General features: G+C 39.4%; 1 protein-coding gene across 1 annotated transcript in view; it reads left to right on the top strand.

Moving 5' to 3' along the window:
- TTN (titin) overlaps positions 1–20,416 on the top strand; it is a 310,422-nt gene that overhangs the window by 279,425 nt on the left and 10,581 nt on the right. Inside the window, exons 306-336 of the mRNA XM_054044429.1 lie at positions 151–447; positions 562–1,149; positions 1,237–1,539; positions 1,664–1,960; positions 3,088–3,375; positions 3,482–3,781; positions 3,882–4,184; positions 4,293–4,598; positions 4,711–6,477; positions 6,587–6,883; positions 7,987–8,274; positions 8,373–8,672; positions 8,758–10,824; positions 10,934–11,236; positions 11,324–11,629; positions 11,719–12,009; positions 12,135–12,434; positions 12,539–12,844; positions 13,118–13,423; positions 13,523–13,804; positions 14,131–14,724; positions 14,828–15,115; positions 15,239–15,538; positions 16,023–16,325; positions 16,640–16,942; positions 17,064–17,645; positions 17,769–18,074; positions 18,174–18,473; positions 18,713–19,288; positions 19,378–19,683; positions 19,774–20,367. Coding sequence (XP_053900404.1) covers positions 151–447; positions 562–1,149; positions 1,237–1,539; positions 1,664–1,960; positions 3,088–3,375; positions 3,482–3,781; positions 3,882–4,184; positions 4,293–4,598; positions 4,711–6,477; positions 6,587–6,883; positions 7,987–8,274; positions 8,373–8,672; positions 8,758–10,824; positions 10,934–11,236; positions 11,324–11,629; positions 11,719–12,009; positions 12,135–12,434; positions 12,539–12,844; positions 13,118–13,423; positions 13,523–13,804; positions 14,131–14,724; positions 14,828–15,115; positions 15,239–15,538; positions 16,023–16,325; positions 16,640–16,942; positions 17,064–17,645; positions 17,769–18,074; positions 18,174–18,473; positions 18,713–19,288; positions 19,378–19,683; positions 19,774–20,367 — 13,947 coding nt within the window. The remainder of the gene's footprint in view (positions 1–150; positions 448–561; positions 1,150–1,236; positions 1,540–1,663; positions 1,961–3,087; positions 3,376–3,481; positions 3,782–3,881; positions 4,185–4,292; positions 4,599–4,710; positions 6,478–6,586; positions 6,884–7,986; positions 8,275–8,372; positions 8,673–8,757; positions 10,825–10,933; positions 11,237–11,323; positions 11,630–11,718; positions 12,010–12,134; positions 12,435–12,538; positions 12,845–13,117; positions 13,424–13,522; positions 13,805–14,130; positions 14,725–14,827; positions 15,116–15,238; positions 15,539–16,022; positions 16,326–16,639; positions 16,943–17,063; positions 17,646–17,768; positions 18,075–18,173; positions 18,474–18,712; positions 19,289–19,377; positions 19,684–19,773; positions 20,368–20,416) is intronic.

The raw sequence follows: 20,416 nt of genomic DNA on the forward strand, positions 1-20,416 counted from the left end.
TATTGCAATTATCTAGGTATAAAAAATCTATTCATATAGATGCCAATTAAAATATATATTTTTCTCAATTCAAATCACATTCTTGCCAAAGTAAGAAGAAAATGTATGTTGTATTGATTATTCTGTTATGTTGAATCTTTTTTATCTTAGAAAAACCAAGCCCACCAGAAAAGCTTGGAGTAACTGGCGTCACTAAAGACAGCATTTCTCTGTCATGGTTAAAACCAGAACATGATGGTGGAAGCAGAATTGTGAGCTACCTCATTGAAGCTCTTGAGAAAGGACAGCAAAAATGGATTAAATGTGCAGTTGTAAAGACAACTCATCATGTTGTTCACGGTCTCAAAGAGAATGTTGACTATTTCTTCAGAGTGTGTGCAGAAAATCAAGCTGGTCTAAGTGATCCTAAAGAACTCCTGCTCCCTATTACAGTGAGAGAACAACTGGGTATGTCTGCTGACATTAAAAAACACATGATGAAATGTTTGCATACATTATAAAAACATATCCAATTTAAAAAACTCACATTTTTTAATGTTTTGGAAACATTTTGTTTTTCAGAATCTCCTGATATTGATATGAAGGGCTTCCCACATAACACTGTGTACATTAGAGCGGGATCGAACCTAAAGGTTGAAATTCCAATTTCTGGAAAACCATTGCCAAAGATGACATTATCCAGAGATGGTGTTCCATTGAAAGCAACCCTGAGGTTTAATACAGAAACCACAGCAGAAAGTATCATCATTAACCTTAAAGAAAGTATGGCTGGTGATGCTGGTAGATATGACATCACTGCTGCCAACTCCAGTGGAACCACTAAATCATTCATTAACATTGTAGTGCTAGACAGACCAGGTCCTCCAGTTGGTCCTGTTGTTGTCAGTGATATCACTGAAGAGAGCGTAACTCTCAAATGGCAGCCACCGCATAATGATGGTGGAAGTCAAGTTACCAACTATATTGTACTGAAAAGAGAAACAAGTACTGCTGCTTGGTCTGAGGTGTCTGCAACAGTTGCTAGAAGCATTATTAAAGTCATGAAGCTAACAACAGGAGAAGAATACCAATTCCGTATCAAAGCTGAAAACCGCTTTGGAATCAGTGACCACATTGATTCACAATGTGTAACTGTTAAGCTCCCATACAGTAAGTCATCAGTTTCTCACATAGCATTTGTTCTTGCTTTTAATTTTTTTTTAATGATATATTAACTGCTTCTTTTAATGTCTCTAGCAACACCTGGACAACCTTCCACGCCGTGGGTCACCAATGTCACCCGAGAGAGCATCACTGTTGGGTGGCATGAACCAGTCACTAATGGAGGCAGTGCAGTTCTTGGATACCATTTGGAAATGAAAGATAGGAACAGTATTTTATGGCAGAAGGCTAACAAGACCCTTATTCGCACAACTCACTTCAAAGTCACCACCATCAGTGCTGGACTTATCTATGAATTCAGGGTTTATGCAGAAAATGCAGCTGGCATTGGAAAAGCAAGCCATCCTTCTGATCCAGTTCTTGCAATTGATGCTTGTGGTGTGTACTTTATAGGGGGGGGAAATCACCATTTTCACTGTAATGTTCTTTCCTATACAGTAAGCCAACAGACAATGCTAGTACTGCTATTAATTATAAATACTATTGTTTTTTCTTACTGTAGAATCCCCAAGAAATGTTCGTGTCACAGATATTTCCAAGACGTCTGTCAGTCTTTCTTGGACAAAACCATCCTACGATGGCGGTAGCAAGATCACTGGTTATATTGTCGAGAAACGTGATCTTCCAAATGGCAGATGGACAAAGGGCAGTTTCACCAATGTCATTGAGACTCAGTTTACTGTATCTGGACTAACGCAAAATTCTCAGTATGAATTCCGTGTCTGTTCTAAGAATGCTGTTGGTTCCATTAGCAATCCATCAGATGTTTTAGGTCCTATCACGTGTGTTGATACATATGGTAAGAGTTTTGCAATTACATAATATTTTGTGATTCTTCAGGGCTCAAGATGACATTATCCAGAGATGGTGTTCCATTGAAAGCAACCCTGAGGTTTAAGGGCTCAAAGTCAGAATTGTTTCATATAACCAGTGCTTGAATCCTAGTCTTTAGAAAACAATTGTAAGAAGCTGAGTTTAAAAACTGGAGGGCTAGCATAATGCTCTAAGCACTGGGTTTGCATTATCTAGCCTCACTAGACAAAGATTCAATCTGAACAGAACTGATTGAGCCCTTCATCTTCCCAATGTAGATAACTTGAGTTCCATACAGTTGACTGTGTTTGGGCCACTTGGACAAGACCTGAGAAATTGAGATTGTTTTTGCTGTGTGTGGACATTAAAGATCTTGTGACACTTCTCATAGGAGCAGAGGTTTGCCCCAGTGTCCTTGGCTAAAATGTCCTTTCCCCCAAATGTTGTGCAGTGTGTGTTGCACCATTTGTCCTCCTAGATGCAGTCCTTCCCCAGAGATGTGGATGCTTTTTAGTAGTGATGTAATTAATGTATTATTTAATTTGCGAAGAGTTTGAGAACTTTTGGACTGAAATGTGACATATAGCTATGACCTATCTTTTTTTTCCCTATCTGCATATCTAAAACACCTATGACCATAGTATCTAGGCACTGCCAAGTATTGCATAGTGCAAGGATAGGCAACCTATGCCAAAGGCAGCACACGAGCTGATTTTCAGTGACACTCACACTGCCCGGGTCCTGGCCACAGGTCCGGGGGGCTCTGCATTTTAATTTAATTTTAAATGAAGCTTCTTAAACATTTTAAAAACCTTATTTACTTTACATACAACAGTAATTTAGTTATATATTATAGACTTATAGAAAGAGACCATCTAAAAATGTTAAAATATAGCACTGGCACGTGAAACCTTACATTAGAGTGAATAAATGAAGACTCGGCACACCACTTCTGAAAGGCTGCTGACCCCTGGCATAGTGTATATTATACAATGCCTTATATTAATTACCTCTATTATTATTGCTTAATAAAAATATTGGTATGGTTTTGAATCCTCTGAGTGGTTTGAAATCTTTATACCATTTTGATTTCTTTTTTGTTCCCCTTTTAAGGTGCACCTGAAATTGATGTACAACCAGAATACACAGATGTGGTGAAATACAAAGCAGGTACTGCAGTTAAGCTGAAACTTGGCATCTCAGGAAAGCCTATACCTACAATTGAATGGTTCCAAAATGGCAAAGAGATACAAACCAGTGCACAAGTGTCTATTGAAAACACAACAGACTTTGCATCTATACTCATCAAAGATGCAACTCGTTTTAACAGCGGAAACTATGAATTAAAATTGAAGAATGCCATGGGTTCAGCATCAGCTCACATTAGAGTGCAAATACTTGGTATGTATTGAATTAGAATAATAGAATTATTGTATTAAACTAATATATATATATATAAATATATAATGTGTATGTATGTATGTCTCATTTCTCCTGTCCTCAACAGACAAGCCAGGACCTCCAGGTGGGCCTATACAGTTCAAGACAGTCACTGCTGAAAAGATTACCATAATGTGGGAACCTCCAGTAGATGATGGTGGTGCAACTGTAACACACTACATTGTTGAAAAACGTGAGACAAGTCGGGTAGTATGGTCTTTAATTTCTGAAAAACTAGAGGAATGTGTCATCACTACCACAAAACTCATCAAAGGAAATGAGTATGTGTTCCGTGTCCGAGGTGTGAACAAATTTGGAGTTGGTGATCCACTGGAATCTGAACCAGTTATAGCTAAAAATGCATTTGGTGAGAAACGTATATTAACTAATACAACTGAATAGTACTGAATGTTTTAGTTTTAAGTGGTATTGAACTACTGTAATTTTTTCTTTCTTTTTTTTTCCAGTTACACCTGGACCACCTAGTGTACCAGAGGTCACTATGATAACCAAGCATTCAATGACAGTTGTCTGGAACAGGCCAACTGTAGATGGAGGTAGTGAAATAAGTGGATATTACCTTGAGAAACGTGACAAGAAGAGTCTAAGTTGGTTCAAGGTTGTTAAAGAAACTATCCGTGACACCAGACAGAAAGTAACAGGACTAACTGAAAACAGTGAATATCATTTCCGAGTTTGTGCTGTCAATGCAGCTGGACAAGGTCCATTCTCTGAAGCGTCTGACTTCTACAAAGCTGCAGATCCTATTGGTAAGAAATAATTTACACACACACATCTCATTGTTTAAGGGCCAAGTTATAATGGGCAGACTTTCATGGGATTGTCTGGGAATAACTGAGGACAAATATCTTTTACAGACAAACCAGGGCCACCAGTTAAGCTAAAGGTTGTGGATACTACTAAGACATCTGTCACCCTTGGCTGGACTAAGCCTGCCTATGATGGAGGAAGTGCAATTACCAGCTATGTAGTGGAAAAGAGAGAAGGAGAACAAGAAGAATGGTCTGTAGTCAGTGCTAGAGGAGAAGTGAGAACAACTGAGTATGTTGTATCCCATCTTCAACCTGCAGTCAATTATTATTTCCGTGTATCTGCTATAAATTGTGCTGGGCAAGGAGAGCCTATTGAAATGACAGAATATGTACAAGCTAAAGATATACTTGGTATGTACCTTTAATTGATTTAATTATCATTTTGTAGGGTTTTGGTATTTCAAATAATTTTATATTTTGTTTTCCAAATTATTCGTATTTTTACTATTATTTATTTCTGCAGAGGAGCCAGAGATTGACCTGGATGTTGCTCTCAGAACCTCCATTGTAGCTAAAGCAGGTGAAGATGTACAGATAATGATTCCATTCAAAGGGAGACCTCCTCCAACTGTCATGTGGAGAAAGGGTGAAAAGAATCTTGGAATTGATGAAAGATACAACATTCAGAACACAGAATCATCCACATTACTTATTATTCCTCAAGTTACTCGGAATGACACGGGAAAATACGTTCTCACAATCGAGAATGGAATTGGTGAACCAAAATCTTCATTTGTGAATGTTAAAGTACTTGATACACCATCAGCCTGCCAGAAACTGCAGCTTAAACATGTTTCTCGTGGCACTGTTACACTTATATGGGAGCCACCACTCATTAATGGTGGTTCTGAAATAACAAATTATGTCATTGAAAAAAGAGATGCCACCAAAAGAGCCTGGTCTACTATTACAACTAAGTGTTCTCATACAACATTTAAGGTAACTAACCTGTCAGAGAAGACTGCATTCTTCTTCCGAGTTCTTGCAGAAAATGAAAATGGATTGGGAGAACCTTGTGAGACTTCAGAACCAGTGAAGCCCGCGGAAGTACCTGGACCTGTAAAGGATCTGGCCATGAAAGATTCTACAAAGACTTCTGTTACCTTACAGTGGAGCAAACCTGACTTCGATGGTGGTAGCATTATATCAGACTATGTTATTGAAAAGAAAATGATTGAAGAAAAAGAATGGTCACATGCAGGCATAAGTAAGACATGTGAATTTGAAGTTGAAAAACTTAAGGAGCTTTCTGTCATGGAATTCAGAGTATCTGCTAAAAACGAAAAAGGATTGAGTGATGCTGTTACTGTTGGACCCATTACAGTAAAAGACTTTGTAATAACACCTGAAGTTGACCTTTCTGATATCTTTGGAGGACAAATTACTGTAAGAATTGGCCATAATATGCACATTGAATTGCCATATAAAGGTAAACCCAGACCAACTATGAGCTGGCTCAAGGACAACATCCCTCTTAAAGAAAGTGAACAAGTTCGCTTCAAGAAAACTGAAAACAAAATAAGTTTAAGCATCAAGAATGTGAAAAAAGAGAATGGTGGCAAATACACCTTAATTCTTGATAATTCAGTTTGCAGAAAGTCATTTACAATCACAGTCATAACTCTTGGTCCTCCATCAAAACCAAAAGGACCCATAAGACTAGATGAAATCAAAGCAGACAGTGTTGTTATGTCATGGGATGCTCCTGAAGACAACGGAGGAGGAGAAATCACCTGCTACAGCATTGAGAAGAGAGAAACTTCACAAACCAATTGGAAAATGGTGTGTTCTAGTGTTGCTAGGACAACTTTCAAAGTTCCTAACCTAGTTAAAGACACCGAATATCAGTTTAGAGTTCGTGCTGAAAACAGATATGGCGTAAGCCCACCACTTGTCTCAGCAGATGTTGTAGCAAAACACCAGTTCAGACCACCAGGCCCACCAGGCAAACCTATTGTGTACAATGTAACGGCTGATGGAATGACAATATCTTGGGATGCTCCAGTTTATGATGGAGGTTCAGAAATTACTGGATACCATGTTGAAAAGAAAGAAAGAAACAGCATTTTATGGCAGAAAGTTAATGTTTCACAAATATCTGGTAAAGAATACAGAATTACTGGATTGATTGAGGGCCTGGATTACCAATTCCGTGCATATGCTGAAAATTCTGCTGGTGTAAGTCCAGTTAGTGAGCCAAGCAAATTTACCTTGGCTGTGTCTCCAGTAGGTGAGTAAACAAGCACTTCACTAAGAAAATGTATATATTGTAATATATTGTTAGCCATCATGCAGATTTATAATAAAAATAATCCTGTATGTAATTATTGCCCTTTCAGATCCACCTGGCACTCCTGATTATATTGATATCACCAGGGAAACTGTCACCCTTAAATGGACTGCACCATTGCATGATGGAGGCAGTAAGATTGTGGCCTACAGCATCGAGAAACGGCAAGGAAGTGATGACCGCTGGCTCAGATGCAATTTTACTGATATCAGTGAATGCCAATATACAGTTACAGGACTTAGCCCAGGTGACCGATATGAGTTCAGAGTGATTGCAAGAAATGCTGTCGGAACAGTCAGCCCACCATCACAATCTTCAGGCTATATCATGACCAGAGATGAATGTGGTAAGCATTATTTATTACTAATTTAGTATGTTACACTTGCATTTTTATATGGTAGGTTCTAAATCCAGCTAAGCTCCTGTCTGGCACCTTTTAGCTTATATTGGGTATATGAGCTGCTGACTGGAGAGGGAGTGTATACCACTCCTTCCAGGAGCAGCAGGCTTTCCCCACCTCTCCCTCCCACTCCACCCAAAGGTAGAGCAGAGTTAGATGCAAGACCAGCATCCAGCAGGGATCCATAGGATTTAACCAGTTGCTACATTTGGGGCCACAGCGCAGTTTTTCCTTCAGCATATCATGAGGAGTTTTTTGCCTTCCTCTGCTACTGAATGCATCTTGGAATTCACAGTGGGGTCCTGCTCTGTCTTTGCTACTGTGTTAACATTTAGTTATGGTTTCGCTACTTTTCTTTGTTGCACCTTTGACAGTAGTCTATTGCAGAGACATTGTGTCGTTTTAGCCATTGCTCCAAAACATTTTGACACATTTGAGTATGGGAATAGACCAGGGCTTGAGTTTTAGGATTTAGATCACATCACAAGGTGAGCTTGAGCAACATGAGAGGTTTGGCTGGGTCACTGTGGATAGGGGCTTGCAATTCCCCTTCCCTTTTGAGTAAGGCAGGAGCTTCTAACAACTTGAAGGTGTTCACAATAATTAAGCCTGACTACAGGAACTAAAGAGTACAGATAACTTTGAAATTGAGCCAAAGGCCTTAATTTGTGATTCTGTGGTTTACAAGTGGCAACTGCAAAGATATGCCTGTCTTAGGTTTGGTAATGGTTTTGTTGCTATGCAGAATTTAGAAATGCAAATTGCTAAAATAGCTCAGCACGTTGCACCAACACATTTCAATTAATATTTTAACCTATAGTTTAATATGATGGAGCGTGGACTAACATAGAAAAAATAATTCTAAGGATATAAAATTTCAGATAGGACAGCTTACAATATAATATTGATCCCTACATTTTAAAAATTCTGAATTTTCTAGTCAGAAGAGAAAGTCTTATATATGCCTTTATTACTTGTTTGTTTATTAGGAATGAATAGCTTGATAAATATGATGGAATGTGTATACTTTATTTTATCTTTCTTCTTAGTTCCTCCAACAATTGAATTCGGTGCTGAGCACTTTGAAGGCCTTACTGTTAAGGCTGGAGAGAGCATTAGACTTAAAGTTCTTATCAAAGGCCGTCCAGTACCTCAAGTGACTTGGTTTAAGGATGGAAAGGAGATTGAAAAGAAGATGAATATTGAAATAACGAATGTTATTGGATCTAGCACTATCTTTGTTAGAGATGCCACTCGGGACCATCGTGGTATATACACGGTAGAAGCCAAGAATGCATCAGGCACCAAAGAAGAAGACATTACAGTCAGAGTACAAGGTACTTTGTTCATATTTTTAGTAAGCTATTCTCAAATAGTATTTACATTTTAAGTGGCAGCACAAGTAAATTATAACTCTGATGCTTTATTATCACAGATACTCCAGGAAAAGTTGGTGGACCAATACGATTCACAAACGTTACTGGAGAGAAGATGACATTATGGTGGCAGCCTCCAGATAATGATGGCTGTGCTGCCATTACCCACTATGTGATTGAAAAACGTGAAACCAGTAGGATTGCCTGGGCATTAGTTGAAGATAACTGTGAAGCCTGCAGTTACACTGCACTTAAATTAATAAAGGGCAATGAATACCAGTTCCGTGTCTCTGCAGTTAACAAATTTGGTGTTGGCAGGCCACTAGAATCTGATCCAATTATAGCACAAATACCATACAGTAAGTTTCCTTTATGTCTTGAACAAATAACTACACAGTTACCAACTTTTGTTGCATGTTTTCTAAGCTGTTTTTCATTTTGCAGCTGTTCCTGATGCACCAGGTACGCCAGAGCCTACCCATGTAACAGGAGACAGTATCACACTCACATGGGCTAGGCCAAAATCCGATGGCGGAAATGAAATCAACCAGTATATCCTGGAAAGAAGAGAAAAAAAGAGTGTCCGCTGGGTCAAAGTATCCAGTAAGAGAGCCATTGCTGAGACAAGATACAGAGTAACTGGCCTGACTGAAGGCAATGAATATGAATTCCAAGTTATGGCTGAAAATGCTGCAGGAGTAGGACCTCCAAGTGCTGTCTCCAGGCTGATTAAATGTAGAGAGCCAGTAAACCCACCAAGTGCGCCTACTGTTGTAAAAGTGACAGATACGTCAAAGACAAGTGTAAGTTTGGAATGGACCACGCCAGTTTTTGACGGAGGCATGGAAATAATTGGCTACGTCATTGAAATGTGCAAAGCTGACTTAGGAGAGTGGCATAAAGTCAATGCAGAGACTTGTATTGCAACCAAATATACTGTCACCGACTTAGAGGCAGGTGAACATTATAAATTCCGAGTGAGTGCTGTCAATGGTGCAGGCAAGGGAGAAAGCTGTGAAGTTCCTGCTACAATCCAAGCAACTGACAGACTGTCTTCACCTGAAATTGATATTGATGCAAACTTCAAGCAGACTCACATTGTCAGAGCAGGTGCAACTATTCGGCTGTTTATTGCCTTTTTAGGCAAACCTGTTCCTACTGCTACATGGTCTAAAGCAGACTCAGACCTTAGCCTGCGTGCTGACATTCACATAACTGACTCATTCAGTACGTTGACTGTGGAGAACTGCAATAGAAATGATGCTGGCAAATACGTCTTTACTGTAGAAAATGTCAGTGGTAGCAAATCTATTGCATTTACTGTCAAGGTACTGGACACCCCTGGCCCACCAGGTCCTATTACCTTTAAGGATGTGACCAGAGGTTCTATTACTTTAATGTGGGATGCTCCTGTTTTGGATGGAGGTGCCCGCATCCATCACTACATTGTGGAAAAGCGGGAAGCAAGCCGTCGTAGCTGGCAGGTAGTGAGTTCAAAATGTACTCGTCAAATCTTTAAGGTCACTGATCTTGCAGAAGGTGTGCCATTCTACTACCGTGTTTCAGCAGAAAATGAATATGGTGTAGGCGAACCATGTGAATTAACAGAGCCAGTTGTAGCCACCGAGGAGCCTGCTCCACCTAAGCGACTAGATATTATTGATACTACCAAATCTTCTGCAGTATTAGCTTGGCTGAAACCTGACCATGATGGTGGAAGCCGAGTCACTGGGTATCTTCTTGAGATGAAACAAAAGGGATCTGACTATTGGGTTGAAGCTGGTCACACTAAACAACTTACTTTCACAGTTGAAGGTCTTCTAGAGAACAATGAATATGAATTCCGGGTCAAGGCAAAGAATGATGCAGGCTACAGTGAGCCAAGAGAAGCTTTCTCTTCTGTTATTATTAAAGAGCCACAGATTGAACCAACAGCAGATCTTAGTGGAATAACTAGACAACTTATAACTTGCAAAGCTGGAAGCACCTTTACTATTGATATACCAATTAGTGGGCGACCAGCTCCAAAAGTAACATGGAAACTTGAAGAAATGAGACTCAAGGAAACTGATAGAGTGACCATCAAGACAACAAAGGATAGAACTACATTGATTGTGAAGGACAGCATGAGAGGTGACTCTGGCAAATATTATTTGACACTTGAGAACACAGCTGGTGTGAAAACATTTGCTGTCACAGTGGTTGTCATCGGAAGACCAGGTGCAGTTACTGGCCCTATTGACATATCATCCATTTCTGCTGAATCCTGTGTATTGTCATGGAAAGAACCTGAAGATGATGGTGGCACTGATATTACAAACTACATAGTTGAGAAACGAGAATCTGGTACAACAGCATGGCAGCTGATAAATTCCAGTGTCAAACGTACACAGATCAAGGTCACTCATCTCACCAAATACATGGAGTATGCTTTCAGGGTCAGCTCAGAAAACAGATTTGGTGTCAGCAAGCCCGTGGAATCAGCACCAATAGTTGCTGAGCATCCATTCGGTAAAAACAAACATATACACACACACATATATTTTAAGAAATTATTTTTTCTGGTTTATGTAATTAGTGGCCATATCTAACTTTTTTCTCTCTTACTTTTTACAATCAGTCCCACCAAGTCCACCTACCAGGCCAGAGGTCTATTCTGTTTCTGCCAATGCCATGGCCATTCGCTGGGAAGAACCATATCATGATGGTGGCAGCAAAATCACTGGATACTGGATTGAAAAGAAAGAGCGTAATACCATTCTTTGGGTGAAGGAAAACAACGTGCCATCCTTTGAATGCAACTACAAAGTCACAGGACTAGTGGAAGGTCTGGAATATCAATTCAGAGTTTATGCCCTAAATGCTGCTGGTGTGAGCAAAGCTAGTGAAGCTTCCAGACCTCTAGTGGCTCAAAACCCAGTTGGTAAGTGTATCTTTTAGAGTATATTTCTTCTTTATTATTTAAGCAACAACAGAATTAGATTTTTCATGTTACATTGTCCTCTTTCAGATCCACCAGGCAGACCAGAGGTAACAGATGTCACAAGGTCTACAGTGTCATTGAGCTGGTCTCCTCCACTTTATGATGGCGGTAGCAAAATTATTGGGTATATTATAGAACGCAAACCATACAACGAAGCTGGAGATGGACGCTGGTTGAAATGCAACTATACCATTGTCTCAGAAAACTGCTTTACTGTGACAGCTCTTAGTGAAGGAGAAGAATATGAATTCCGTATATTAGCCAAGAATGCAGCTGGTGTAATCAGCAGAGGATCTGAATCTACTGGTGCTGTCACTTGCAAAGATGAATATTGTAAGAAACATTCCCCTGGGTCATTTAAAATATTGTATAGCTTGCAGTTTTAATACTGTAACATTAATATTTTTATCTCTTTTTGATAGCGCCACCAAAGGCTGAGCTGGATGCCAGATTGCATGGAGAAATTGTGACCATAAGGGCTGGATCTGATCTTGTTCTTGACGCAGCCATTGGTGGGAAACCAGAACCAAAGGTCTTCTGGTCCAAAGGTGACAAAGAATTGGACCTGTGTGAAAAGATATCTCTGCAGTACACCAGCAAAAGGGCCATTGCAGTTATCAAGTATTGTGACAGAAGTGATAGTGGAAAATACACACTAACAGTTAAAAATGCCAGTGGAACAAAGCAAGTTTCAGTCCTTGTCAAAGTGCTTGGTATGTATTTCATAGACAACGGTTTGCTGTGAACATTCATTAGAATTCACAATTATAGTTACAAAAAAAGAGAGAGAAGCTTTTCATTGACTCCTATAATTACACCTTTGTTCACCCCTACTCAGATTCACCTGGTCCATGTGCTGGCAAAATCACTATTAGCAGAGTAACCGAAGAGAAGTGTACTCTGGCATGGAATGTTCCACATGAAGATGGAGGTGCAGAAATCACCCACTACATTGTAGAAAGACGTGAAACCAGCAGGCTCAACTGGGTTATTGTTGAGGCTGAATGTCAAACATTATCATGGGTGGTGACAAGACTTATTAAAAATAATGAATACATCTTCCGTGTGAGAGCTGTCAATAAGTATGGGTCAGGTGTTCCACTTGAAACAGAAGCCATTGTTGCTAGAAACGCTTTCAGTAAGTGCTTTCATCTTTTAGCTCCAGCATTTATGGAGTCTTCTTCATATGTGAAATATTTGAAAAAAAAATCTGATTTTTTTCATATTTTTGAACACCAACAGCTATTCCATCACAACCTGGTGCACCCGAAGCAGTGGGTATTGGCAAGGAACACATTATTATTCAGTGGCTGCAACCAGAATCAGATGGTGGCAGTGAGATTAGCAACTATCTTGTAGACAAACGTGAAAAGAGAAGTCTACGCTGGACACGAGTCAACAGAGATTACACTGTTTATGATACCAGACTGAAAGTTACAGGTCTAATGGAACATAGTGAATATCAGTTCCGTGTCACTGCAGTGAATGCTGCTGGGAACAGTGAGCCTAGTGACGCTTCTCAATCTATCCTGTGCAAGGAGCCATCGTGTAAGTAGTCAAATTCAAAATATATTTTTAATATTTATTAAACATATTGCCTCATAATTAACTACAATGACATTCCAAATAAGAGATCCAAAAGAATATGTGAATTCATTATGATCACTAGCACTGCAATGAATTTAAAATAAAAGTGATTATAATTAATTTCAGATAAATTTCTAATCACTAATTGTTTAGAATATTGTTACTAAATAAGGTCTTTTAAACTGTAAAATGTTCCCTGCAATAATGTGAAATGTGTGTTCCTCTATTCCAAAGACACTCCTGCACCTCCTTCAGCTCCAAGAGTTGTGGATACTACTAGGCACAGCATAAGCTTGGCATGGACAAAGCCCATGTATGATGGTGGTGCTGACCTCTTAGGCTACGTTCTTGAAATGAAAGAAGACGGTACTGAACAGTGGTACAGACCACACACTACCGCCACCCTAAGGAATGCTGAATTCACAGTGACTGCTCTTAAAACAAGCCAGAAATACTGTTTCAGAGTTGCTGCCACAAACATGAATGGTATGAGTGAATTCAGTGAATCATCAGCTGAAATTGAACCTGTGGAAAGAATAGGTAATTTGAAAACCCACGTTTTTTTATGGAAAGAATATATTTTTCTTTAAAACTATTCAAAGATGAATTCATTTTGTATTTCTCCCCTCTCCCCATCAGAAATACCAGACCTTGAACTTGCTGATGATCTAAAGAAGACTGTCACTGTCAGAGCTGGTGGTTCTTTGCGCCTAATGGTGTCTGTATCTGGCAGACCACCTCCAGTAATTACATGGAGCAAAGAGGGTGTTGACCTTGCAAATCGGTCTATTATAGACACTACAGAGAGCTACACTCTGCTTATTGTGGATAAAGTTAATCGGTATGATGCTGGCAAATATGTGGTTGAGGCTGAAAATCAATCAGGCAAGAAATCAGCAACTGTCATTGTTAAAGTATATGGTGAGTATTGTTACTATTACATATTGATATTGCACTGTACTTACACATGTTGTTTTAGACAGAAGGAAAAAGGTGTTTGCTGAAAGGAGTTTGCAATTTAAGTAGAACCCAGAAAATAATGATAAAAGACCATGGCAGGTGAGGTGGGAGAGGAGGGGAAGAGGGGAAAAGAAGAAATACAGTAGAAATCAAAGGAAAATATGTTTCTAAAGGATGAGTTCATCTATGAAATCCAAATCCTGATTTGTTTGCTTCAGTAAATTCAGTAATTACCCAAATCAGGAAAAGAGCAAATAGGAAATAATTCGTTTTGATTTTGCATTTAGATACACCTGGCCCATCTGCCACAGTGAAAGTTAAGGAAGTGTCGAAAGATTCCGTGACGATTACTTGGGAAATTCCTACTATTGATGGTGGAGCACCAGTTAACAATTATATAATTGAGAAACGTGAGGCTACCATGAGAGCATACAAGACAGTAACTACCAAATGCAGCAAAACATTTTATAGACTTACTGGACTTATAGAAGGAGCTATGTACTATTTCAGAGTGCTGCCAGAAAATATTTATGGTATTGGTGAACCTTGTGAAACATCTGATGCAGTACTGGTGTCTGATGTTCCTATGGTGCCTCAGAAACTGGAGGTAGTTGACATCACTAAATCAACTGTAACTCTTGCATGGGAGAAACCACAGCATGATGGTGGCAGCAGACTGACTGGCTATGTTATTGAGGCCAGCAAAGCTGGAACAGAAAAGTGGATGAAGGTTGTGACACTGAAGCCTACAGTCTTTGAGCACACAATCATCTCACTAAATGAAGGTGAACAGTATTTGTTCAGAGTCAGAGCACAAAATCAGAAGGGTGTGTCGGAACCAAGAGAGATTGTCACAGCAGTAACTGTACAAGACCAAAAAGGTAGGTATAATAGTTAAAAGGATAGGTTGAGGACTACTCAAAATGTGTGATATTTTATTTACAAAATGGATATTTAAAAGGTTTTGTTTTGTTTTTTTAATAGTGTTACCCACAATTGACCTTGCTGGAATAACTCAAAAGACAGTTCATGTGCCAGCTGGCAGACCCATAGAGTTAGCTATTCCAATTGGTGGCCGACCACCTCCAGCTGTATCTTGGTTCTTCGCTGGTTCTAAGCTAAGAGAATCAGAATGCACCAAGATTGAAACTGAAGCCAAAGTAGCTAAATTAACTGTGCGTGAGACCACAATACATGACACTGGGGAGTACACACTTGAACTGAAGAACACAACTGGAACTGCTGTTGAGACTATAAAAGTTATCATTCTTGGTAAGGATTTATTATTAAGATATGATTGTCCACAATCCTTCTTCCTTCATCATGAAATCTGTCACAATGCCAACCTAGCTTCTTTTTTAAACAGTAACTTATGTTCTTTTTAATTTTTCCTAGACAAACCTGGACCACCTACTGGACCTATCAGAATTGATGATATTGATTCAACTTCTGTTACCATCTCCTGGGAACAACCTGAGCTGGATGGTGGAGCTGCACTGAGTGGTTATGTGGTGGAGCAGCGTGATGCACACCGTCCTGGATGGCTACCAGTTTCCGAATCTGTAACAAGGACAACCTTTAAGTTCACTAGACTCATTGAAAGTTCTGAATATGTGTTCCGTGTGGCTGCTACAAACCGCTTTGGAATTGGATCATACCTTCAGTCTGACATTATAGAATGCAAGAGTCGAATCAGTAAGTCTACATTTTCTCCAATTCTCTACATTTAAAAATGGAGAACAATTTACATGGGCCTATGTATTAATACAAACAGGGCTAGATCCCCTAGAATAAATCCTATTATTTCCTTTTCCCAAATAACATGCTATACTCTCATGTGTACTAATCATGTTATACTTGTGGAGAAAAATGCCACATCTAAAACTATTATGTTGCCCTGTATATGCATAATATACATGCTTTGGATAGAATATTGGACTATGACGCTGGAGATCTAGGTTCTACTCCCAGGTCTACGCACTGGCCTGCTGGGTCAGCTTAGGGAAATCGCTTCACCTCTCTCAGCCTCAGCTTTCTCCTTTGTGAAGTGCTTTGTGATCTGGTGATGAAAAGCACTACAGGTGCTAGGTAGTATGTATTATGGATTTGTCCCCAGAAAGCTACATTTGTAAATGCAGTCTCATATTTTCTTTCTTAATTCTGTGTCTTTTTATTACAGGTCTTCCTGGTCCTCCTGACACTCTACAAGTGTCTGATGTCTCTCGCGAAGGCATGACCCTTATTTGGCATCCACCAGAAGATGATGGTGGCTCACAGATCTCTGGTTATATTGTGGAACGCAAAGAAGTCAGAGCAGATAGATGGGTCCGTGTAAATAAAATTCCAGTGACTATGACACGTTATCGCTCCACTGGACTGATTGAAGGATTAGAATATGAACACCGTGTCACAGCTATCAATGCCAGAGGCACAGGCAAACCAAGCCGTCCTTCCAAACCTGCTGTTGCTATGGATCCAATTGGTAAATAATTTCCTACATGGAGAAAAGAACATTTGAGGCAGAGCGGAATGTCACTGATAAGACCTGCTGTTATGTTTAACAAACTAAAATATTTCATCTGGATAGCTTAATGTACTGCAGCAGATATTTTAATTAAATATACAAAGAATATTTTAAAAATCTGTTTTATTCATTAGTTTCCTGTGTAAACATCACCATTACTAAATACTTATCAAATGGTGTATGTTAACATTTTGTTTTGCCTTTTAAATATTCAAACTAAACGTAGAACTATCTTAAAATATATTTACCTGCTATCTGATCTTCTATTCCAGCTCCCCCAGGTAAACCTCAGAACCCAAGAGTTACTGATACTACAAGAACATCAGTGTCCCTGGCCTGGAGTCCACCAGAAGAGGAAGGAGGTTCTAAAGTCACTGGCTACTTGATTGAAATGCAAAAGGTTGATCAGTTTGAATGGACCAAATGTAATACCACTCCAACCAAAATACATGAATACACCTTGACACATCTACCACAAGGCGCAGAGTATAGATTCCGTGTGATGGCCTGTAATGCTGGTGGGCCTGGAGAACCTGCTGATGTGCCAGGAACAGTCAAAGTAACAGAAATGCTTGGTAAGATGTTTTAGGTCTTAGTTCTTGCTGAAAATAGATATAAGCAATATTTTTGCATAAAACAGACATAACAAAATATCTGTAAAATAGTTGTAACATAACATGTTGGGTTTATTTTCAGAATATCCTGATTGTGAACTTGAAAAATACCAGGAAGGTCTGTTTGTGAGACAAGGTGGAGTTATCAGGCTTACAGTACCAATTAAGGGGAAGCCCATACCGATATGCAAATGGACTAAAGAAGGCCTTGACATCAGCAAGAGAGCAATGATAGCAACTTCTGAGACACACACTGAACTTGTGATCAAAGATGCAGAAAGAGAAGATTCTGGTACCTATGATTTGGCACTTGAAAACAAATGTGCAAAGAAGGCTGTTTATATACAGGTCAGAGTGATTGGCATTCCAAATCCACCTGAAGGGCCACTTGAGTATGATGACATACAGACTCGCTCAGTCAGAGTAAGCTGGAGACCTCCTACCGACGATGGTGGTGCAGATATTATTGGTTACATCATTGAGAGGCGAGAAGTACCTAAGGCTGCCTGGTACACAGTTGATTCCAGAGTGAGGGGAACATCATTAGTCGTGAAAGGGCTCAAAGAAAATGTAGAGTATCACTTCCGTGTTTCTGCTGAAAACCAGTTTGGTATTAGCAAGTCCCTGAAATCTGAAGAACCAGTTGTACCAAAGACACCTTTGAGTGAGTAGATTTTTGTACAATAAAATTCCTGTTTTAATTATCATGTCTTATGTGTGTAAATGTACAATCACACACACACAAAAGAGCTTTAAAAATACATGGTTATTATGTTATTTTTAACAGATCCTCCAGAGCCTCCAAACAATCCACCAGAAGTACTTGATGTCACAAAGAGCTCTGTTAGCTTATTCTGGTCCAGACCTAAAGATGATGGTGGTTCTCGTGTCACTGGCTACTACGTTGAGCGTAAAGAGACATCTACAGAGAAATGGGTCAGGCATAACAAAACTCAAATCACAACTACAATGTTCACAGTCACAGGACTTGTTCCAGATGCTGAATATCAGTTCCGCATCATTGCCCAAAATGACATTGGTGAGAGTGAACCAAGCCCTGCTTCTGAACCAGTGGTGTGCAAAGATCCATTTGGTAAGAAACTGTTCGAATTAGTTGACAGTTTGGAGAGCAATTTAGTGAAGTTCTTAGAGAAGTGAAATTTAACTTGTGTAAATACTCTGTAATTTATAGACAAACCAAGTCAACCTGGAGAAATTGAGATCACTTCTATATCTAAGGATAGCATTACTTTAGAATGGGAACGGCCTGAATGTGATGGTGGAAAAGATATCCTGGGATACTGGATTGAATATCGTCAGTCTGGAGAGAGCGCATGGAAAAAGTGCAATAAAGAACGTATCAAAGACAGACAATTCACAGTGGGAGGTTTACTGGAGGCTACAGAATATGAATTCAGGGTTTTTGCAGAAAATGAGACTGGAGTCAGCAGACCTCGAAGAACAGCTATGACAGTAAAGACTAAACTAACATGTAAGTTTAAATGTCCTATCCTAGTCACTATGATTTATGTGACAGATTAAATGATATTTATGTCCTGGTAAACTATGTTGTGCTCATGAACATTATATATTGGCTATATGGTCTTAAAGAATAAGCCTGCAAGTTTAAATGTAAACTGGTGACAGGTATAAGTGAAGGATGTGTATAAATAAAGTAATAGTGGAGGAACATTTAATAATTTTCTTATCTTTAACCTTTCAATGTTACAGCTGGAGAAGCACCAGGCATAAGACAAGCAATGAAGGATGTTACAACTAAACTGGGTGAAGCAGCTCAGTTGACATGCCAGATTGTTGGGAGACCTCTTCCTGACATTAAATGGTATCGTTTTGGCAAAGAACTGGTACAAAGCCGAAAATACAGAATGTCATCAGATGGACGCACCCATACACTGACTGTAATAACAGAAGAACAAGAAGATGAAGGTGTCTACACTTGCATGGCTACCAATGATGTCGGGGAGATTGAAACTACTGGCAAGCTACTCTTGCAGGCTCCTCCTCAGTTCCACCCTGGCTTCCCACTGAAAGAGAAATATTATGCAGGTGTGGGTGGCACCCTTCGCCTCCATATTGTGTACATTGGTCGCCCAGTACCGGCTATCACTTGGTTCCATGACAAGAAACCTTTGAGAGACTCAGAAAATGTTACTATTGAGAACACTGAGCATTATACTCATCTTGTCATTAAGAATGTCCAGCATAAGACCCATGCTGGGAAGTATAAAGTGCAACTAAGCAACATATTTGGAACAGTTGACACTGTACTTAATGTGGAAATTCAAGGTATTAAATCTATTTCCAATAATTCTGTTGAATAATATTCTCTAAAATATTTACTGGCAGATAACTAAAATACTGTTTTCCTTTTATAGATAAACCAGATAAACCAACAGGGCCAATTGTTGTGGAAGCCCTACTGAAAAATTCTGTGGTAATCAGCTGGAAGCCACCTGAGGATGATGGAGGTGCTTTGATAACAAACTATGTGGTAGAGAAATGTGAAGCTAAGGAAGGCACAGAGTGGCAACTGGTATCTTCAAGCATTTCAAGCACAACATGCAGAATTGTTAACCTAACTGAAAATGCAGGCTATTATTTCCGTGTGTCTGCTCAGAATACATATGGCATTAGCAAAGCACTAGAGGTTTCATCAATTGTTGTTATCAAAAGTCCATTTGGTAAGCGTGCACCAAAATACGAGTTTACATATACCTGCAAATTACTAAGCTAACTTCATTTAACGTTTTGAATCTTTTTATTCTTTACAGAAAAACCAGGGCAACCTAGTCAACCAGTAGTAACTGCTGTTACAAAGGACTCTTGTGTTGTGTCCTGGAAACCACCGGCCAGTGATGGAGGTGCAAAGATCAGAAATTACTACCTCGAGAAACGTGAAAAGAAACAAAACAAATGGATTGCAGTAACAACAGAAGAAATTCATGAAACAGTCTATTCTGTGAAAAGTCTTGTTGAGGGCCTTGAATATGAATTCCGTGTAAAATGTGAAAATCTAGGCGGTGAAAGTGAATGGAGTGAAGTATCACAATCAGTCATTCCAAAATCTGATGTACTAATTCAAGCACCACATTTCAAGGAAGAACTAAGAAACTTGAATGTGAAATTCAGAGCCACTGCCACATTTGTTTGCAAAGTCACTGGTCATCCTAAGCCTATTGTTAAATGGTTTAGACAGGGTAAAGAGATCTTGCCAGATGGTGAAAAGGTTAAGATACAAGAATTTAAAGGTGGATATCACCAGCTGGTCATTACAAATGCAACAGATGATGATGCCACTGTCTACCAAGTTAGAGCTACCAATCAGGGAGGATCTGTGTCTGGCACTGCCTCTTTGGATGTTGAAGGTGAATAAAGTGTTTTGATGCTTTAGTCAAATTCTTATTTAACTTTCCA

This window comes from Malaclemys terrapin, chromosome 11 (genome assembly GCF_027887155.1).
Source record: "Malaclemys terrapin pileata isolate rMalTer1 chromosome 11, rMalTer1.hap1, whole genome shotgun sequence".
NCBI lineage: Eukaryota > Metazoa > Chordata > Testudines > Emydidae > Malaclemys > Malaclemys terrapin.